Below are 23,333 nucleotides of genomic sequence, written 5' to 3'. Positions count from 1 at the left end.
AACTGCCTGAGTGAGCCAAATTCTCCCTTTCAAGTTATCAGAACTCAGCAGGTTTAGTAAAATTGCTCCTAAATAGGATGCTGTCTGGTTGAGGGGACTCACAGAACTTTTCTGTAGAGGCAGGTGGATCAGAATATCTCAAGTGTGGAAAGAAAATCCTTTGAAACATGGACCAATGAGGTTAAGTGTGCATGTGGTTTACAGTCTGCTAATTGGGCCCAGAGTTCTAGGGAACTGGAAGGAGAAATCTTTCTGAAGATTTTGTAGATTCTGTAGGTTTCTTTACATAAGCAAAGTGAAAGGGATAGTTGAAGCAGGTATCTAGGTTTTGAGCCATTCTCTGCTCCAACCTCCACCCCTCTTGTTGAGTGAAAGGCTGTTTGGGGAAGGACTCTAACTAATGAAACTAGCCATTCTGCTAATCAGACCACCAGAAAATTACTCTACTAGCACCAGACTAAATATTCTTTCTAGGGAAAGTAAAAAAAAGGCTACTGATAGTGTTCATCTTAGGATAACTACAAAAATATTGTCAATACCCCTCAGAGCTAACAGTTTTAACTACAGAGGTCAGATAATCCTAAATTACTGTTCCACAGCAACTATAATTCAGTCAACTCTGCAAAGCTTGTCATAGATGAAGACAATACCTCTATATTATTGTGGCCAGGAGAAGTGCAATTATTTTGTTTATATCCAAGCTGTGGAAAGTTGTATTTCATAGTTTTCTTTTTGGAAATGTGGTCATTAGAGACTGAAAGAAGTCCTACTGAAGCACTGAAAATATACATTTTGATACATGGATGAACATTCACACAGCTCAGAACTTGACATTCATAAGATCATAATGGCCTCCAGGAGAGTAAATATTGAAAATTCTTTGTTCCTCCCTAAAGAACATCCAAAATTTGAGATTCTGAGCACTATAATCCCAGCAATCAGAGTTCCAGGACAAATAAAAGAGGAGATGGTATACTCCAAATAGAAAATATACCCTAATTTAAATACTCATGAGACATTTTATTATGTTGATGATTGAATTTGTTGTTTTAAATTGAAATGGTCTAAGGATCTTGGTTTGACCTGAAGCTTTTTTTCTCAGTAGAAAAAAAAATCCTTGAATGAGAAATAACAAGAAAAATTAGAAACAAGATTAAGGTGCTCATATCAGTAAAAATTTTGGAAAATTTGTCAAATGTCAGAACATGTTAATGAAGTGGAATGACTTAAACTAGTCACTTTCCCCCCACTTTAGTCACTTTTAGTCAACATAGTATTAGAAATCCTAGCCACAGCAATTAGGCAAGAAAAAGAAATAAAAGGCATCCAAATTGGAAAGGAAGAAGTAAAACTGTCAGTATTTGGAGATGATGTGATACTATACAGAAAACTCTATAAAGACTACACCAAAAAACCATTAGAACTAATAAATGAATTCAGTAAATTTGCAGGACACAAAATCTATATACAGAAATCTGTTGCATTTCTATATATTAATAATGATGTAGCAGAAAGAGAAATTAAGAAAATAATTCCATTTATGACTGCACCAAAAAGAATAAAATATCTAGGAATAAATTTAACCAAGGAGGTGAAATACCTGTACTCTGAAAACTATCAGACATTGATGAAAGAAATTGAAGATGACATGAATAAATGGAAAGCTATACTCTTCTCATGGACTGGAAGAATTAATATTGTTAAAATATCCATACTACCTCAAGAAATCTACAGATTCAGCACAATCTCTATCAGAATACCAATGACATTTTTCACAGAACTAGAACAAATAATTCTAAAATTTATATGGAACCACAAAAGACCCTGAATAACCAAGCTGGAAAAGGAAGAAGAGAAATGGAGGTATCACAGCCCCAGATTTCAAACTATACCACAAAGCTGTCATTGTCAAAACAGGATGGTACTGACACAAAACCAGACACATAGATCAATGGAAAAGAACGGGGAGCCCAGAAATAAACCCACACTTATATGGTCAGTTAATCTATGACAAAGGAGGCAAGAACATACCATAGGGAAAAGACAGTCTCTTCAATAAATGGTGCTGCGAAAACTGGACAGCTACATGCAAAAGAATGAAACTGGACCACTTCCTCACACTCTACACAAAAATAAACTCAAAATGGATTAAAGACCTAAATGTAAGACCTGATGCCTTAAAACTCCTAGAAGAAAACAAAGGTGGTAAACTCTTTGACATCAGTGGTAGCAATATTCTTTTGGATTTATCTCCTCAGGGAAGGACAACAAAAGCAAAAATAAATAAGTGGAACTATAGCAAACTAATAAGGTTTGCACAGTGAAGGAAACCATCAATAAAATGAGAAGCACCCTACTGAATGGGAGAAGATTTTCGCAAATGATGTATCAAACAAGGAGTTAATAACCCAAAATATATAAAGAACTCATGCAACCCAATATCAAAAAAAACCCAAACAATCTGATTTAAAAATGGGTAGAGGTCTTGAATAATCATTTTCCAAAGAAATACAGATGGCCAACAGGCATATGAAAAGATGCTCAACATTACTAGCCATGAGTAAAATGCAAATCAGAACCACCAGATACCACCTCACACCTGTCAGAATGGCTATTATCCAAAAAAACAAGATACGACAGGTGTTGCCAAGGATGTGGATATAAAGGGAACCCTTGTGCACTGTTGATGGGAATGTAAATTGTTGCAGCCACTGTGGGAAACAGTATGGCAGTTCCTGAAAAAATTAAAAATAGAACTGTCATAGGATCCAGTAATTTCACGTCTAGGTATCAATCCAGAAGAAATGAAGACAGTAATTCAAAAAGACATAGTCATCCCATGTTCATCACAACATTATTTACAACAGCTAAGATGTGGGGTGAATCATGGTTTAGGATAGTCAAGATATTCCCAGAAGATTGAGTAGCACCCAAACTCTCAAAGACTGGACATCGCCTCACTGAGCCGTCCCTCTCCTGTCCCATTCCATTATGCCTTTAAAGAGTTTAATAGAGCACAAACCCTTGATTGAAAGGGAAGATAAACCAACCTGCAATATGGTAGCAAAGGACTCATGGAATCACCTTCATGACAGCTAGAAGTAGTCCATCAGAAAGGAACATTGCATGTGAAGGGAAGGCATGGGCTCATACTCAAAGAAAATGAAACGCAAGGAACAGAAACAGATTCATCACAATGGCTTAGTAAGAGTATAACTTACACTGTCAGAGTTAATGAGTTTAAGTGTATTTTTAAAAAGCTTAAAGACAAGGTGATAAAACAATAAGAGTGAAATGCAAAAGAAATTGAAGGTCTAACAAATCAAGAACAAAAACGACATTCATACAGAAATGATACATAAATTAAATGAATGAATATAAGAGATCCTGTTGAAAATCTGTTAACTCACAATAGAGAACAGTATTCATATGATCACAGTAAATACAGATGAAAAACAAAGAAATTGAAGGTAGAGAGAGAATCTAAAAGATATGAAAACATTCAAATATTACATGATCTGAAGATAATAATGAGTCCCTGAATAGAGATTCTAACAAATGGAACAGCGGTATCTTGAAAGATACAAGAAAATTTTCCTAGAAATGAAGAACCAAACCTATTCCAGCAGATATAATATAGAATGCTCAAAACCCAAACATATCATGATTAAGCTGTTAAACCCCAAGGATAAAGAAATAATTCTTCAGGTGTCAAACTAGAAAAAGCCAATTTTCTGCAAGAGAGAAAAAAAACCCAGCTGGCTTCAGATTTCTCTCGGCACATTTAGTGCCATGTTATGTGAAAATGGATGAAGAACGTTACCCAAGGAGGTTATATTCAGCCCAGATACTATTAAAATAGAAAGACAACAGGGAGACGTGTCCAAACCTGAAGAACTAAAAGCGACTTTGAGATCTCTTTGAAGAAAAGAATTGATAATGAGGTTCGGCCAATAAAAAAAATCAGAATAATCCAGAAATGGAGAAATCATGGTAAAATGACTGGTAAGAACCACGAGGTGTGTTTAAATGTAGAACCTATCCTGAAGTCTGTGGATTCATGTTACAGCTAGCATATGAATGCTATTAATTGAGCAAAATAAAAATAATAACTAAAAAATATGGAAGATAGGGCATCAGAGATAGGAAAAAATGTAAGAATGTACTTATATTCTCATCTTTGCCAGTAAGGAGCCAATAAATTTTGTCTAAAATGACACAATGTAATTTAAAATGCAAATACATAATTATTCTAATCTCTTAATTTTTTTTTATTTTTTATTTTTTTTTAAGATTTTATTTATTTATTTGACAGAGAGAGACACAGCGAGAGAGGGAACACAAGCAGGGGGAGTGGGGGAGGGAGAAGCAGGCCTCCCACGGAGCAGGGAGCCCGATGCAGGGCTCGATCCCAGGACCCCGGGATCATGAACTGAGCCGAAGGCAGACGCTTAACGACTGAGCCACCCAGGCGCCCAATATTTTATATATATATATATTTACCTTGGAATGATCATATAGAACATCATAATTATTATAGTGCAGAAACTTTTAAGTTTACCTATTCCATCTCTTTCATCTCTACTATTCAACCATAATTAAAATGAATACTTTTTATTTTAAAAAATAGTACCTCAGGTATGGTCCAATCTTTTAAAAGTCTCTGTGCATATATATCTTAAAAGGTGGTGCATGGGGCGCCTGGGTGGCTCAGTTGGTTAAGTGACTGCCTTCAGCTCAGGTCATGATCCTGGAGTCCCGGGATCGAGTCCCGCATCGGGCTCCCTGCTCGGCGGGGAGCCTGCTTCTCCCTCTGACCCTCCCCCCTCTCATGTGCTCTCTCTCATTCTCTCTCTCTCAAATAAATAAATAAAATCTTTAAAAAAAAAAAAAAGGTGGTACAGTGATGTTCATCTATTGTTAACAAAGATTATTTCTAGATTGTGAGGCATTTTTTTAAACCTTAATATTTGTAACTTTCTGAGTTTAAAAATTATTCTAAATCATTATGCTTTGTCTTAATGAAAACAGCTTTGTGAATGAATTTTCTTAAGAACTAGAAAAAGTGTGCCAAAATGGTCATTTGTGCGTGATAATTCCAAAAATTTGGAATTATTTTCTTCTTGGTACTCTTCTGTAATTTTTTAAATTTGAAAAAGTAAAGAATTAATAGTGAAGAGTAAGTAGAGAGTAAGGATATAAAATATGATTCCATGTATTTGAAACATTCCCTCCTGCATGTCCTTTCTGGGGGGGGGGGGGAGTTCAGCGCTGAAATCTCTAGATCTGTCTTAATGAATAGTTGTAGAAGCCACGGGCTCACAGTGAACATATGTTTATGGGGACAACTTAAAGGACAACTTTCTTTCCACTAGAAGGCATAGAAGAGGTTTGGGCACACTGCGAACAAGGACAGGAGAAATACCCTTTGAAAACAATTGCATTTGGGGCTCAGACATTTTTAAACAGCTTTATTGAGATGTCTTTCCCACAGAATAACATTCACTCTTTTAACATGAGCAATTCAGTGGTTTTTAGTAGATTCCCCAAGTTGTGAAAGCACCAGCATTATCTGATTCCAGCATCACCCCCAAAAGAAACCTCGTACTCCATTCCTCTCTCCCACCAGCCCCAGGCAACCACGAGTGTCCTTTCTGTCTCTGTAGATTTGCTTATTCTGGACATTTCATATCAATGGAATCATACACATGTGGTCTTTTTTGACCGGCTTCCTTCACTCAGCATGTTTTCAAGGGTCACCCACATTGTAGCATATATCAGCACTTCGTCTCTTTTTAATGCCGACTAATATCCCATTGTATTGATATGTCACATTTTGTTTATCCATTCATCCCTTAATGAACATTCTGGTTGTCTCTACATCTTGACTATCGTGAATAATGCTGCTGCGAACATCCATTAGCAAGGCTTTGTGTGGACATATGTTTTCAATTTGGGGTTCATATCTAGGGATAGAATTGCTGGATCATATGATCACTCTTTGTTCTGAAGCTCAAACATATGAACTTCCCTCTTCCTCTTGGTTCCCAGGCGGAGATGGTGCATAGCGCTTTCCAGGCTCAGCGGGCTTTCCTTCTGATGGCTTCTCAGTACCAACAACCCCAAGAGGTAAGAGTGTATTTTGAGAGGCAGGGCTGCCTAGACAATGGGCAATACTTGTAAGACAGACAACAAGGAAGCAGCAGAACCATTCACTCTGAGAGTCATCCCCGAAATGAGATACATAGCACGTATGTCTATCTCTAATCCAGGACATGGTATGGAACATTTCTTTTGCTTCATCATCTTATAATGGTCAAATTCATACTGTAACAGTGGACATCACCTGTTTAAAAGGTCAATTTATTTACGTCATCTGCAGCCTATTCTTTTTCTTTTATTGAAGTATAGTTTACATATACAATGTTATATTCATTTCAGGTGTGTGACATAGTGAATCGACAATTCTATACATTACACAGTGCTCACCACGATTAAGTGTAGTTACCCTCTGTCACCATGATAAAGAAGATGTGATCAGAGAGATAACTGGATGGATGGATGGATGGATGGATGGATGGATGGATGGATGGGTGGATGGATAGGTAGATAGATAGATAGATAGATTAAATAGATGCTAGTTAGATAGATAGATACACACACATGCACACACCATGGAATATTAGCCATAAAAGAGAATGTAGCCTGTTCTTTTTACTAGTCTCATAACCATTTTATAACCAAGGAAGTATTTACTATTAACTTTTAGTTCACATTTTGTGCTATTTTGTTATCAAAACTTATTCACATCTATCATCATCTATAAATTGCATGTATGAATTTGATTAGCTCCTATTTTGTAGTTAGCGTGGGTAAGCTAAGTCAGTGCTTCTTAAATGTATTGTGTATGTGGATCATTTAGAGAGAGTCAGTGCGGTTTTCTAACAACTTTTAACCTACCATCACATTGCCACATAAGGCCCAGAGTAAACTTTAACATAAACATAATAGTGGATGTTAAGAGCAAAGTGGTGGTTGGCAGGGGTCCTTACCATTCCCCAGGCCATTATAAACTTCCCACCCGGCCCAAACTACAGACATTGTATCATGTAAATAACAACATCATACTCTCTACCAAGCCTTCATAATAACAATATTTTGACCATGCTGATTGTGTAGTGAATGAAATTATTCATAAAAAGTAGATCTACCACCAGCATACATTGTTAAATAGGAAAAAAATGAGAATTGTTCTTTTGACTAAATATTCTGCATCTGAAGTTTGGTGACAAACTATCTAAAAGATAATTGGAGTCCCCAGAAATTGCAATTATGTTGATTTACAATGCAAAGGAGCAATTAAGTTTGCTCATCAGCTGACCTTGAGATGGGGAGATTATCCTGGATTATTGGAGTGGGCCTTAGGTAATCGTAAGGATCCTTATACATGGAAGAGAACAAGCAGAAGAGTCAGAGAGAAATCTGACGTCATGCTGCTGGCTTCGGAGATGGAAGAAGGGACCACAAGGCAAGGAATGAGGCCGCCTGTAGAAGCTAGAAAAAGCAAAGAAACAAATTCACCTGAGGACCCCTCAGAGGAATGCAGCCTCGTTGACCCCTTGATTTGAGACCCATTTTGGACTTCTGTCTTTCAGAACCAGAAAATAATGTGTTGTTATGAAGCCACTATGTTTGTGGTAATTTCTTACCCAGTAATAAAAAATTAATATAAGCCCCAGTGAAGTACCACAGCATTCTTAGCGGGATGGCAAATGCAGAAAAGTCTGACAATGTCATATGTTAAGAATGTGGGGAAAAAAAAAGAATGTGGGAAGTGTCATGCTATCCTGGTGATAGGTGATAAATTAGTACATCTTCTTTGGAAGAAAAAAATTAATTAAAAAAAGGTAATTGGATATTCATTATAATAGCTTAAATTTAATAGCTCCCTTTAAATTCTAAAACAAACTCCTGAAACTGATAAAGGTTTGGGGAGAATCCTGAGAAACTAGGACTTTGACTTTCAGGGGAGGAAGCTCAGCTCCATAAAGGGGCAAGACCTGAGACCCTAGAACAGGTGTTGTGCAGTGGAATCACCCAGAACATTTTTTTTTTTAAGTACCAGCTCGGGGATCTCACTTCGGGAGGGTCTGGTTTAATTGGTCGGAGGAGTGGTCTTGGCCTTGAGAGTTTTGTGGGTTTGTCAGGTCATTCAAACTTGCAGCCAGAGCTGCCACGGATATACCACTTCCCTCGCGTGAAATGGGGAGTTAGCACCCAGCCCAGACAGGCAGCTTGGTAAGGGTGGAGAGATTGTGTGTTCTGCTGTGGATGCATTTTCCTCCTTGGCCTTCTCAATCACTGCTTTCCCACGCCTCCCCCGCTCACCCCCCGCTTGGCAAAAGAGACGAGTGAAACTGGAAAATCACAGTGCGATGCATTCTAGATACAGCTTTAGCCCAGCTTTTCTGTGATTAAAGTGGGAGAAGTGACTTCAGTGCATCCCTGGGAGTCTTAGATGGAGGGAAGAACCATGACCTTCCTGGCTGGTGCCCCTCCCGATCCCTTTTTTAAACACAAAAGACCTCTCCATTGGCCTTGCGGGCCTTGCACATAAAAGTCACTCATTAAATATTGGGTGAGTTAGGACAGGTGAGCACACAAATGAATGCAGTGGACCCATTGCATCCCAAAATGAGCTGCAGCTGGGGACACGTGTGGCTTAGCACGTAACTGTGCAGATTCTTGGGTGTAACCACTACAGTTCCCCTTTCTTACCCTCCTGCATTTTTTTTTTTTTTTTTTTTTTTTTATTTATTTGACAGAGAGAGAGATAGCGAGAGCAGGAACACAAGCAGGGGGAGTGGGAGAGGGGGAAGCAGGCCTCCCACGGAGCGGGGAGCTGGATGCGTGGCTCAATCCCAGGACCCTGGGATCATGACCTGAGCCGAAGGCAGATGCTTAACGACTGAGCCACTCAGGCGCCCCTACCCTCCTGCATTCTTGATAAAAAGGGGACTCGTACCTAGTAAATGTTTTCTATAGCACTCACCTCACCACAGAGCTCCAAGCGCAGTAAACCCCAGCAGGCTTAGGTTGGCACAATGCAAAGCCATTTTTGGATGTCCACCTCCCTTTCTGTCCTCTGCATCTTTACCCACAGCACCATCCTAGTACTTCCACTAGATAGAAAAGCAGATTGGAGAGGTCATCAGCGCAGTGGTGAAAATAGTCCTCAGCCAAGCCGTGATTTTCCCCACGTGCATTCTAGAAAATGCAGCATAAAGGAAATCGCCATGAAACAGGTGGTATTTCTCATAGGAACGGTATTATAACCATCCACATCTTCCTCTCTTCCTTCTTTCAGGAGAATAATAACTCCTGTAATTTCAATTCAATTTCAATTTGTGGCAGTGGCTCCCAAACTTTGATGTGTATGAGAATCATATCCAGGGTTGTTAAAACACAGATTTCTGGGCCCCTTCGATAGTTTCTGTTTCAGTAGCTCTTGGTTGAGGCTCCAGCATCTGCATGTCTTAAAAAAGTTCCCATGTGACGGTGATGCTCCTGGTCCAGGGACCACACTTGAGAAACCTGTGGAATGTGGATTGCACTCAGCTACACCTCTAGCTCAAATTTATTTTAGATGCTTCAGGTTCTCATTTCCAGTTGTCTCTAGGTCACTGATTCTCAAACTTTAATCTTCCTTGGAATCCCCTGGAGATCTTGTGAAAGGGCAGAGTCTGGTTCAGTAGATCTGGGGCAGGACCTGAGAGTCTGCATTTCTAGCCAGCTCCCGGGTAATGGTGATGCTGGTCATCTGTTGCCAAACTGTGAGCAGCAAGGATTTAGACATCACCACCTAACATCCTCACAAGCACAAAATCCTGTAGTAGTCAAATATCAAACTCCTGTTCTTTCCTCCTGACATTTCTGTTTCAAAGCAGGCAAGGTTATGCTATAGTAACAGACATCTCCAAAATCCTAGTGACTCACAACAGCAGTGGTTTACTTTTTCCACTGCTACATGGCTATTACAAGGTGGCTTACTTTCTGCTTGGTGAGTTACTAAATCAGGACTCCTATATTTATTTCCTTAGAGTTAGTAATAGGGCTCCGTGAGAAAAAGGTAGAGAATGAATCTTTAATAGGAGTTTCAGGCATTGGGAAGGAAGATATTTTAGGGCAGGTGGACCTCCCAGGGGGGTGCCTTCTATCCCATATGAAGAGGCCACACTTACACTGCGGAAGCGTAAGGCAAGGTGAGAGCATCATTACTGGTCAGTTGTAGCCTGGGGCTTGTATAAGGTAGATGCCCAAGATTAGAGGTGAGCACCCTGAGCAGCTGGAAGCTAGCCACCTCCTACAACAGAGAACAGCAGTGATAAAATACAGGAACCCACAACAATGCAAGCTTGAAAGTATTCAGTCAACAGGTACTTACCACGTGCATACCATGGGCCAGGCACCATAAAGACACCCATGAGATGGGGCAGAGCTTGATTATTGGGTGGGAAGAGATCCTAGAAATCATCTCTTGCAATGCTTTTGATTTACAGGTGAGCCAGGAGAGGTTCAGAGAGAGGGTAACTGGTTTGCTCATTAGTCCTTAAGCTGATGAGTTGCCCCCCCCATATAACCCCTGTCCCCAGAAATCTCAGCCACCATGCTTCATAACTGCACAGCTGTCTCCAGTGCTCTACACGATGGCTTGAAGCTGGATTACCCACCTTCAAAGAGACTGCATTTAGTAGGGGGTGACCTTCAGAAAGTAAAAGTATTTTATTTTAAGTCATTATCAGCAAACTGCCAATCAAGCAAGGTAAACCATTAGTGTTACCAAAATCCAGAGAAGAAGAGATCTCATAGACAAAGGTGATGGGGAAAGTCATCACAGAGGAAATAAAATGACAATACAAGAGCAATCATTCAACTGCTTCTGATATAATATTAGTATTACAGGAATATTAATATTAATAATGTGAGTTTAGTTAACACAAACTCAAAAAAAAAATTTCTGGGCTAAATATGTTTGGGGAAATCCCATACTCTGTTCAGTAAAAAAATATGTTGAATGTTATGAAACCTACGTTTTCCCAAACTTAATTGACCAAGGAGGCTTTTTGAAGAGGGACATGTATTCATGTCCTGCAGAAGGCTGGCACACCAGTTTAGAAAATGCACTTGTGCATATCTTTTAGGCTGTTCGAGATGCTTGATGGTTGTTGCTTTAGGTGGATTATAACTTCTGTATGCAGAATTCCAAGATGACCCTAAGATTCCCACCGCCTACTGGACACACCCAGTATAATAGCCTCCCCTTGAGTGTAGGTGGCACCTGTGAAGATGTGGTTTTGTGCATTCCTTTGATTAGGTTATGAGCAGGGTGATGGGGTATCACTCCTGTGATTGTTCTGTCATGTAAGACTGTCGTGGTGGCTGGAGAGAGATTCTCTTGCTGCCTCCGAAGACCTGAGCTACCAAGTTGTCAGAGCCTCTAGATACTGACAGGGACCCCTGCTGACAGCCGGCAATAAAACAGGAATCTCAGTCCTACAACCACAAGGAACTAAATCCCAACAACAATCACATGAGCCCGGGAGCCCAAGCTCCAGATGGGTCACTGCTGACACCTCGATTCAGCCCTGAGACTCTGAGCAGAGAGCTTTGCTTGGCTTTGCCCATATTTCTGACCTATAGACACTGTGAGGTGATAAACGGATGTTGTTTCAAGCTACTGAGTTTGTGGTAATTTGTTATGCAGCAATAGAAAACTAATACAGGTTGCCTTCATTCCCTTCTCCTTGCCAGATTTTAATTAATTGGGTTTTTTAATTAGGCCATGAGCCACAGACCAAAGCATGAAGCCTCCCTGCCATTTGCTTTCTCTTCCCTGTCTGTACTCCTACCCTTCCACCCTCATCCCTCCATCTCTCCTGGGAAAAGCAGAATAAGAGGTGTGTCTGCAGCCCTGATTGATAATGATGACATCCATTTTCAAATTTTCTCTCTTACTTTGGACTGAGAAACATGTTTCTTATATTCTCTAACATAAAGGCTTTCAAAATTTTCAACCATGATCCATAGAAAAAGTATATTTTATTTCACCACGAGTTTCACAAAACAACAGTTGTTTTACCAGGTGCACTGCATTCTGATATTTTTCTTCTAGTCCATTCTCTTGATCCATAAGACTGATTTCATGATGGACTAATGTAATGGGTCATCACATTTTGCACTTTGAAAGCCTTCCTCTTATTGATATATTCCAACATTCATGATACAGAACAAGTTATAAAACATGGGCAGAACATCTCATGCTTTTCTTCCCTCCTCTTGTTGTAATTTATAAAAATAATCTTTGGACAGAAGACTGGCCTAGTCCTTAGAGTATTGTCTAGGAATTTTAGTGACAATTTATCAAGCCTGCCTTTTCCCAGTTGAGGGAAGGATTCTCACATGGAAAATAGCCAGGCCCCCATTCTGTAAGTGCAGAATTGTTCAAGGGAACCTGGCACCCTCAACTATTCATTTATTTTTACAACAGGTGGTTATAGGGAAAATACGTTATTTCTAACTCACAAGCATGAAAAATGAAGTTCAATGACACATTAATGACCCGGCCACCGGACCTAGATGTGCGCCTGTTCCCTTACCGTGCAAAGTCCTTTTCGCAGCCACCACATGCAAGAAGAGCCACTCTGCACAGTCATTTGTAGAAGATGCATGTCAAAATAAAACCTTAGAAGATGTTCACTTGAATTAGGAGACGTGTTTTTTTGGCATTGAAACATCGCACATCACCTGGGAGAGATGTGAAACATGATCTTTAATCATCTCCAGCCGGGGTGACCCCAAAACTCTGCCCTGAGCTGAAAATGAAATCTCCAGTAGACCAGTGCCTCTGAAGCCATGTATGGGCATCAATCACCCCCAAGGAAGGCTATCACCACGAGGTTCCCAGGAGGTTTCTCTCCCAGGCCCACCACCTCTAGCCCTGGTTAACTTGCAGGAGCAGATGGGAAGCAGTAGTACTGTGAACTGCAGCTGCGGTGGGTAACTACAGTAGGCATTCTTGTTCCCTCCCACATATACTTTTCTTATTTTCTCCAACATTTCTCATGCTACCAAGACCTGACAATGAAATGGTGTGTGGGTGTGTGTGTGGGGTGTGTGTGTGTGTGTGTTCAAATGGAATTAATGTGCATCAGTACATGGAGAAAAAAAATTAACCCTGTTTCCAAGGTCAGAGAAGATGATTTATGGTCATTGACTGCCACTGTGGATTTTATTCTTTTGAAAAGACTAGGAAGTCTGGGTTTTTTATGCTTCCAGAAGTGCAAGAGAGAGTTTCTTCTCATTGCTCTTCTTTTCTATCTCTATTTGGACTTGGAAAGGAAATAGTACCTTCTTGTGTATAGAGCAGGAATCTAGAATGGATTGTTTGTCCTTTCATTGTTTATACAGTCTGAAAATTAGAAGGGAAGGGAGATAAGAGATTCCTTTGGCCATACCTCCATCTATGAGTGAATATGCATGCCCCACCTGGTGCTCTGCTCAAAGCACTCATTTAACGGATTTTCTTTTTTTTTTTTTTTTAAGATTTTATTTATTTATTTGAGAGAGAGACACAGAGAGAGTGAGCATGAGCAGGGGGAGGGGCAGTGGTAGAGGGAGAAACAGCTCTTTGCTGAGCAGGGAGCCTGACTCGGGGCTCGATCCCAGGACCCTGAGATCATGACCTGAGCTGAAGGCACTTAACCTACTGAGCCACCCAGGTGCCCCTCACTTAAAGGATTTTCTAATGCATGGAGCAGTAATCTAATTTATTAATATCCTGTTCATCTTAAACTAAGCAAGAAAGCTTAGTGCAATAACCGTAGGACTTTAGATAATTAATTGGTGCATGACAGATCCAGATTGCTAGTGAGCATAAATATATTTGAGACTTTTATAAAACATATTAATTTGTGAGGGTCGTCAGGAGTAGAAACTTTGGACTTGGATCTACTCATTAACAATGCAAATCCAAATGTAAGAAAAATAAATTCATCAGCATCTCCTTAAATTGGAGAATCTACTCTTTTTTCCTGAGTACCACCAGCAAACTAATCTGGTAAAGCCCACATTACATTTATACCCAGCCATTCTAACCAAACCAACGTGTTAAGTTGCGCACTTGGGGGAAGACACAGTTAAACTCAGCCCATGTTTCCTTCTCTTTAAAATGGGAGGGGCATCTGGCTGGTTGTTTGGTAGAACATGCAACTCTTGGTCTTGGGGTCATGAGTTCAAGACCCATGTTGGGTGTGGAGCCTACTTAAAAAAATAAAAAATAAAATGGGGATAATCATTCCTCCTTCAGAGAGGTATTGTGAGGATTAAATGAGAAAAAGCATGGGAGTGTCAGGTGACTGAGTAGAAGAATTCGGTGTTAGTCAAGGGAGTCCAACTGCTTTAGGAAATAGTCCCCAGATTTCAGAGGCATACCATAGTGGACATTTTTTTCTTGCTCATGTAAGGTCTGCTCTGGTGGTTTTGGCTGACAGGCTTCTACATGGTCATTCAGGGATCCAGGCTTCTTTTATCTTGTGGTCCTACCTCCTGTAGGTCCTCAGCCATTGAATTGGGAACGAGAAGGCTGGATCATTCCTGGGAAGGTTTGATGGGCCAGGCCTGCAAGTGGCATATGTCACCTCCACCTTCATTCAGTTCCATGGCCATTCCTAGCTGCAAGGGATGCTGGGAAATGTCATCAGCCTCTATGCCAGGAAGGAAGAATTCACAGGTTTGGTGGGCATCTAGCCAATCTGCCAGCATGGGTAACTTGGTTTGGCTGACATGAGGTCTAGCTCAGTGGAAAAATATTGTCTTTCTAAATAGCCATTTGGATTTTTCCAAATTAATCCCCCAGTAGCCATCCAGAGAAGGACAAGAAAACCTTCAAATCCAACAGCTGAATTTGTTTTTATTGTATCTGGATATATAGAGAGAGATACAGATATAGATACATGTATACAAATATCTTAAAGGTTTTTTTTAATTAGAGTGATTTCATCCCTTTTGCTTCGTTAGTGTTTTACCCTAACTACAAGGTGTCAAATTATGGTCCAATATTTTAAAATGCCAAGCAAAACAGTTATGTGACTTTGATCTCAGAGCATGTCTTGGGTGAATTAGGTGGTTCTGGTGGCAGGTCTGGAAATTGTAAAAGAAAAGCAAACGAGTGAGCAAAGCCAACCTCCCAAGTGTTCCCTAAGTCCATGCCCAGAAAATGTCACCATGTTGCTCAATCGAAGTTGCTGGATTTTCTTGAGAGATTTGGCCATGATTAGTGCTGCTAAGTTCTATTGTTAGGGAGCATATGACAGATAACATAATGCAATAAAGTAATTCTGGCCCTAATGTAAAATGAATGCTTGCTTTAAAATATTGCTATAAATTTTTTTTCCCCTTGAGGACATTGAGAAATCAAGACATCAAGAAAATATTCTGCTGAGTAACCGCTGTTAATATGTGCCAAACAAGTATTTCAAATGGACTTTTAAATATGCAATTCTACATTTATCTTGAAAATAGAAAAAAAAAAAAAACAGAAGAGAAATAAAAGATAAAAAGTTTCTAACCTTTGTATCATATTCAGTAGTGGTATCTCCCTGTGACCTGGGCAGAGGAGAACTTTAGAATCTAACCAGAGGCTCACTGTACAGCCTTTTCCAAACTAACTCTATATTCACACTTCATGAATATGCATAAGTTTCTGCTCTTATTGATGTTGCTAAATGGACCGGTTGTCTCTTCACTATCAACTCAAAGGCAACCAAAGGCAATATATGGTTTTAATCTCTGGAGAAGAGTATAGACGAAAGTCCAACTAAAATCTGCTCAAGAACAGTCTATGAAGAGCAGGTAAAACTTGATAGCTTACTGGTACCCTCGGCATTGCTTTCTTGTAACCAGCAGCTTTCTGAGTTGCATTTCGTGTTATAGGTGGAGAAGTGGGGGCAAAAAGGAGCCTTTGCTTTCCGTATGAGCCTTTCCATGGCAAGAAAATTACCCTAGTAATTACACACATACCACCACCACCACCACCCCCCTCCCCCCGCCGGCCGCCCAGCTAGCGCATGTGAAGGCTGGATATAGATGCTGGTTCACGAAAAATAAAGCACCAGAGAGGGAAGGAGAGGAAGAGGTTTGTGTGATATCATCAGGGTCTGCTTGACTTGACAGCCTGCAGCTACCCAGTCAGTGCTGAATGCCAACAGGAAAGCTAATCATTAGTTTATCAGGATGCAGAGAGGAGGTTAATCAGAAAGGAGAGTAATTCTGTCATTCTTCTGCCCAGACTGTTTGTTTTAGCAACATAAAGCTGTGAATGGGCTTGTGAGCTGTGACCGTGGGTTAGTAGCTTTAAAGGTATTTAGAAACGCAGGACTTTGGAGGCAGAAAGGATTTGCTAAGATCCTGTTCTGTTGGACATCACTCATGGTGACTTTTTTTTTTAATCTGATAAGGCACATTAGCTCATCTCTCTTTGTGTAAGACATGAATTAGATAATGAATGGCTGCCCAAAGGAAGTGAGGTGGTTATCACACACGGGGGATTTGGGGGATTATCTGAGGGGTAAAGGTTAATAAAGAAGGATAACGTCCTTTGTTTTATCAACTATTTCATACGAAGTTTGTTCCATTGCAGACTGCCTTGAAGGCAAATTCTCCATCAAGGCCAGAACTCTGTATATGGCCAGGGAAATGTTTCATTCTCTGTTCCATCAAGTGTTGGGATCACTTTGCATCTTTAATAAAATAGTTCCTGACTATTTACCATTCTCCATTGTAAAGCTAAATATTTGGTTGCTAGTCACCATAAATCTGCTGGGAAAAAAAACATCAGAAAGGTCGCAGGCTTTTCTTATAGGACTTGAATCATAAATTAATTTAAAAAGAAGTGGTTGAGTCATTCAACAGATCTTTTAAAAAGCCACGCGTGTCTCGGCCTATAGATTTGCCACTGCTCACGGGTTCAGGAGCCTCAGCTGGGGCCCTCTTTGCAGGACTCCCGCTTCTGTCAACATGTCTCCGGTTGTCTGTGTGGACAGAGCAGACAGGGAGAAGGTAACTGCAGCTGACATTCCAGTCTGGATGCGCCGTCATAAATTACTTAGCAGAGGGCATGGGCCGTTACTTTTTATGGTCATGTTCTATATTTGTATGTGCTGGGGGACGGATCACATGACAAAACCATCATTTGATATTAGTGTTTATGTGCACCGATGAGCGAGAGAGCTAGATTTAAGCTTCACTGCGCAGTACTTTTAATTTCTACAGTTAGCTCTTAATTGAAAATGCAGGCGCTTCCCTAAGTACTAACACCACCAATAATCCAGAATAAAGTTGATGGAGTTGTCCTTAGAAGACAGGTTACCGCCCACCCTAGTTGAAATGCCTGGTGCCTTCCCGAGGTAGTAAAACATAAAGTTTGAACATGAGCAAGCCAACCCTGCTGGAATAATATAGGCTAAAAATTCCCCAGTTTACATCCTCTAGCCCCTCTCCTAACTTGAGCAAGAGAGCATCTTATGAATGGCAGTTTATTTTGAAGGAGTTACATTTCCCAGACATGGAGAGAAGAAAACACACACAGGCTTTTTTCCTTATCTTTCCCACATTGTTTCCCCCACTGCAGCTTAATACTTGGATTTCCAGTGGCAAACACGTAGAGAATGTACTTCTTCTGGGGCCGCCTGGATGGCTCAGTCTGTTAAGCGTCTGCCTTTGGCTCAGGTCATGATCTCCGGGTCCTGGGATCGAGCCCCGCATCGGGCTCCCTGCTCAGCAGGGGATCTGCTTCTCCCTCTGCCTTTGCCCTTCCCCCCCACTCGGGCTCATGCTCACTCTCTCAAATAAATTAATAAAATCTTTAAAAAAAATGTACTTCTTTGATGATTATTTCTTTTTACAAATTAAACATGAAAAAAATCTTCTTGTCAGGTTTTGGCAGATTGGCTGTTGTGAGAACTCGTGTTTTCATGTCTGAAATCACTTATTAGATAAATTGGCCTGTGAATAGTTGTGTCAGGTCTTCATTAGGGCATGTTCACCTTCTGCACTCCAGCCCTCTTTAATTTTTATTTCTTTGGGCTTTTTTTTTTTTAACCCAACATTTACTGGATTCCTGCTCTCTAGCCACCATAGCATTTGGCATTTCTATGTCTATCACTAACTCATGTCTATGAAAATATACTTTGGGAAAACCATGGTGTGGGTGCTGCTGTCCGTCCTGAATCACGGATTCCTGGCCTTCAAGCTGGTCTTAGCTGTTACCACACTCCTGTCCCGGCCGCGACCACCATTCCAGCTTTCCTGCCCACTCTCCTCTATTAGGAAACATATTAACCGTGCCTTCTGATGGTCTCTTCATAGCTTTGAACTTCCTGCGTGCCTGTAGAGTGGTTTCTGTCAAAGCACAGGGAACTTGTTTACCTATTATCCAGAAACATTCCCCTGTTATTTTTTTTTAAGATTTTATTTATGTATTCATGAAAGAGAGGGTGTGGGGCAGAGGGAGAAGCAGGCTCCCCGCGGAGCAGGGAGCCGGGTGCAGGACTCGATCCTAAGACCCTGAGATCATGACCTGAGCCAAAGGCAGACGCTTAACGGACTGAACCACCCAGGCCCCCTCCCTTGCTATTTTTTATGCATATTTTCCATCCCCTCAACAGGACTCTAAGAGCTTCAAGGATCTTTAGAGTTGATGTGTCTTTGCTTTTAGGATGCAGTGTGGTCCTAACTGTATTGTTTTGCTGTCAAGCTTGCTCAGAAAGGAGGCTCAGGCTCCTGATCACTTTTGGTTTGGGAACTAAAAGCTTGATTAAAGGATTGCAGTGGTACAAGAGGGACCAGAGTGAAATGACCCTTTTATTTAGTGATACATCTGTCCTTTCCCCCCAAAAGAGCTCTGTATTTGGAGGTCTACTTGGTAGGGATTGAGATATCACTGAAGGGTATAACTGGTAAAATATAAGTCATGGGTCAACCATGTAGACTTAGCCTTGAAAAAAAGTATTCCTAATGGGAATTTGGGGCAGGTAAGTTAGAGGAAGAACAGGTGATACGGTGTTAGTAAGGCATTTTATTTCAAAGATACCATTTCTTTTATGTGCCCTTTCACAAAATGAGTGCCTTTGAGGCCTACCACAGAATGGTCCGTTCCTGGGTTGTGTGGAGCATTTAATGACAAGAAATGATCACAACCAGATTTGGGTGACAGATGTAGCTCAGGCATTCAATGATTCTAGAATATAGGTTCTGGGAAGAATGAGCTGATTAAATTCACATGGTCTGTGGAGATACAGCTGGCCTGATATTTAAATGCTGTTGAAAAATGTTCCAATTAGATGGCTTCTTCCCTATGCAGAGTTTTCATGTAATTGTGAAAAACGGTCTTTTCTTGAGACTGTGAAATTGTCATGAGTATCCACTGTCAGCCTTCTGAAGCTGGTCATGATGCATTTGGAACCAGAGGCTGCAGTGCAGAAGAACTTTCGGCTTTATCCCATCTCCGCCCCACTGGATTCTCTCTACAGAATAATGGGCCGCACGTCACAGAAATTGGATTTAAGTGATTCGAACAACAGGAGTCCCATCATTTTCTTTGGCTGGATTGCCTGTGGTTGACTGTGTACAGGATTCCTCTTGGAAAGTCATAAATTGGCTTCTGTTTTCCCATAGGAACAGGGATATCATTTGCAACTTCATATTTTACCAACTTGACAGCAAAGAAAGCACAGACAGGACAAACTGTACATCATAAAAGCTGAGATACAACTAAAACGTTAGAATTATTTAAAATGGGAAAATGTGGCTGTAAGTCCTGTCAAGTGGTCATAAATACACTGCTCACTTTAATTACAAGTCCCTAATGAATTCTAACTGCATAGACAGCTCATAAAAAAGTCCATATCATAACTTACCTCTCTGAAACTGATGGCGGCCTATAGTAGATACTCATCACTAATGATTTTACTTGACTTTATAGAATTTGGAGGGTCTTTTTTTTTTTTGGTAGAGATATGCTGGATAACCCGTGTCTTTAAAATACTTTTTGTGGGAAAGTGAAAGCCCTTGCCTTTTCTTTTCCTCTCTTGACAGCATCTCTCTGGCCCGGACAGAGACATTCAGAAACCTTCTGTAATCCTCTAGGACGATACTTGAGATTGAAGTATCCTTTTCAAAAATAGCAACCAAAGAATCACAGCCTTTAGAGACCTTACCAAGAAGTCCGTTTGGGACAGTTCTTTTGGCTCTGGTTCTCAGTCAACTTTTCTCTGTTCTTCCATCTCCCAAGATTTAAGGGGGGTGGGGTGGGTACCCGGGTGACTCGTCGGTTAAGCGTCTGCCTTCGCCTCAGGTCACGATCTCAGGGTCCTGGGATCGAGCCCCACATCGGGCTCCCTGCTCAGTGGGGAATCTGCTTCTCCTTCTGCTCATGCTCTCTAAATAAATAAATAAATAAATAAATAAATAAATAAATAAATAAATAAATAATCTTTTTTAAAATTCTAAAAAAAAAAAAGATTTAAGGGGGGAAAGGAGTCAGAGAAGAATAATGGAAGGGACATGAAGAAAGAGGGTAGAGAAAGACAACCATATCCCTATGGTTGATCAGGTAGAAGCCAGGGAGGGAGCCAAGCATGTAGCTGTACACCTTAGAACGTTTTAGCCCATGACTCCTCTGAACCACTTGGCTCTCATTTTCTTCTTTGTGTCTTTGTCCCCCATCTGTAACCTCCAAGGTGGGGGGAAAGGAAAGCGTAGGCGTTACTCAATAAGAAGGCAGGGGTGAAGGGGTGGAACTGTGAAATATGGGGCTGTTCCAACATGTCATCGAAAGATTTTAACTTCCTTTGACTTGTTTTTAATGTCTTTATTTTGAGTCAGGTTACCCCACACTTTGTGGTTTTCCCTATATTGACTGAGTCTTTATGTACTTACGTTATCCCTGGCACCGAATCCATTTGATTGTTGACGTAGGTAGTGAGTAATCGCTTAGTCCCAGGGAGGGACTAAGGTAGTAGAATGTGATTCTCCAGTGGTTCTGAGCAATGACTGCCCATCCTGTGCCCAGTGTCCATAATAGATGCTCAGTAAGAAATAGGGTGAGTAAACCATGTTAAAACCAACCGGGCCCGGATATTCAGGATGATTAAAACGTTCCCCCATTAAATCAGTCTCTGAGAGCCTCCTCTTATCTTTGTGTTTGTGGAAAAAGTACATAGAAAGTCAACCCCAATCACTTTTTATAGTAGGAGAATTACTGAAAGAGGAGATTCTTCTTTCCATATTTATGGAATGAGTGTTTTCTAGCAAAAAGGAGATTCACACTCAACAAGACCATCATGAAAGGCCTTAGTGTAATTATCCCTGGCTATGGATTGGTTATGAACAAATACACTTATTCCCATGTAGATAAGGAATAAAGCACAGAAAGATTACTTGTCTGGTATCCTTCAATGAGAGCAAAAAAGTGGAAAGCCAAAATTTTCCAATTCTGAGCATGAATGTATCATCTCAATCTCTCTTTGGTTTGGTTTTTTGGTTCTTTTTTTTTTTTTCTTTAAATGCTAATTAAATTTTATTCTTCCCACCTGAACATCAAGATAACTGGCTTATATGATCTCCCCAGTAGATATCACTACAAATTTCACCAGTGAGCTGTTTAATTGCTCTGAGGTGCTTTATGTGGTTTTAATCTTGTTTGGTTTTTCTAAGTGGAACATTTATTTTACTATCGATGGGACCTGGAGATAGATTTGTCTCATTTAAAAAGAGTACTTTTGCTGACATTTTCTACAACCTGCCAGTTTTCTTGTCTCTTCAAAGAGGATGACCACTGTTCCATTTTGTCCCTGATTTTTGGTTTTGTTAAAAAAAAAAAAAGTGAATTGAAAAAATTCTAAAGGAAATAATGTAATGAACACCATGCTCTAAGGACTTACATTATTTCACATTCTCCTCAGTTCTGTGTCAAAGTACTTTTTCTGCTCTTGGTATATAACATAACTAAATATTCACATTTTCTCTTATCACCCTAATCTGTGTATTTGTCATTGTAGTAGACGTTCTGTATTCAGTAATTATATATGACATGATTTGATTAGACATTCTATTTTTGAGTTACTTTTGGTTAATCATAAATTCTTCTGATCCATATCTTCCTTTTTTGATTCTCTAAGAAATTTGAGCCCATATATGTAAAACATAATTTACTTTTTTAAAGAAGATTGAATAGAGAAGACCATCAAACAGATCAGCTTTTATAAAGAGCAAACACCTCCCAATGCCCTCAGCCAAGCTTGGGGAGAAATCCCAAAGAATTGGGACAAAAAAAAGATTTAAGGAGTCAGGTTCTAGAAGAAACGTAAAGGACAGAAAAAAATAAAATTAAAATTAAAGAAATGTAAGGGCACAGGGGTTGGGCTGTGGCTTGCTTCTTTATTGATATTATTGCTAAGAAAAAATTTTCTAATTGTATGGTATTACTTAAATAGGATTCAGTAGGTATATGTTTATTAAAAGTGACTTTGTCTCCCTTATTTAATAAGTGGTGGGGAGAGATCTGTTTTTAGTGAAAAGAAAATATTTTTCATTCTGTCATTTAGGTTGTTTCGTAGGTCTGTTAGTTTTTCCTTAACTTTTGTAAGTTTTGCTTTTGTCTCTATTCTTTGTCCAGGCATGTGCTGAATAGAGTTTGTTATGCAATTACCCATTCATTTATTTCTTCTTGCTTTTCCCCCCACTTCTCTTACATATATTTTTTTTCATGTTGCTTGGGACATAAACATTTACTATCTTAGGTAGGTTGTGTCTATGGTAATCCTATAGCAACCCTTCACTTTTATTCAGAATTCTCTTTTTAATCTGGTAACATCATAAGTACCCCATTTGTGTGACCACCTCCTAATTTCTCTGGACCCTTATCTAATCAATCATTCCCCTCTTCTTCTCCCTACTGGCTCCTTCTGTTTGGTCTACAAATCAAATCAGGATGCTTTTTCCTTTAAAACAAACAAACAAAAAAGGCTGCCAAAATCCTTGACCACCTAAACCATCTCTTTCCTTCCCTTCACCACCAAACAGCTTAAGAACTCTGTCCTCCCTGATTTCATGTCCTCACTTCCCTGTCACTCTTCAGTCTCCTGTCCTCTGTTTTCCCTCCTTATCATTTTACCAAAAAAAGAAGACTTTCCCAGTGCCCTGGTATCTTCCTGATTGTCTTCATTCCATTCAACCTCCTTAAGGAAATTTCATCACTGACCATCACCCTCCTCAAA

At 40.1% G+C, this 23,333-nt stretch overlaps 1 protein-coding gene across 2 annotated transcripts in view; it reads left to right on the top strand.

Moving 5' to 3' along the window:
* The window catches only part of CAP2 (cyclase associated actin cytoskeleton regulatory protein 2), a 138,513-nt gene that overhangs the window by 48,395 nt on the left and 66,785 nt on the right, over positions 1–23,333 (top strand). For both annotated transcript variants that reach the window (XM_064597138.1, XM_045866328.3), the window contains one exon: positions 6,052–6,129. In XM_064597138.1, the coding sequence (XP_064453208.1) occupies positions 6,052–6,129 (78 nt within the window). The remainder of the gene's footprint in view (positions 1–6,051; positions 6,130–23,333) is intronic.

The sequence above is a fragment of the Mirounga angustirostris genome, unplaced genomic scaffold (genome assembly GCF_029215605.1).
Source record: "Mirounga angustirostris isolate CCGP_5_RB_7025 unplaced genomic scaffold, mMirAng1.0.hap1 SCAF_8, whole genome shotgun sequence".
NCBI classification, from domain to species: Eukaryota; Metazoa; Chordata; class Mammalia; order Carnivora; family Phocidae; genus Mirounga; species Mirounga angustirostris.
This window is presented reverse-complemented; position numbering and strand designations above follow the sequence as displayed.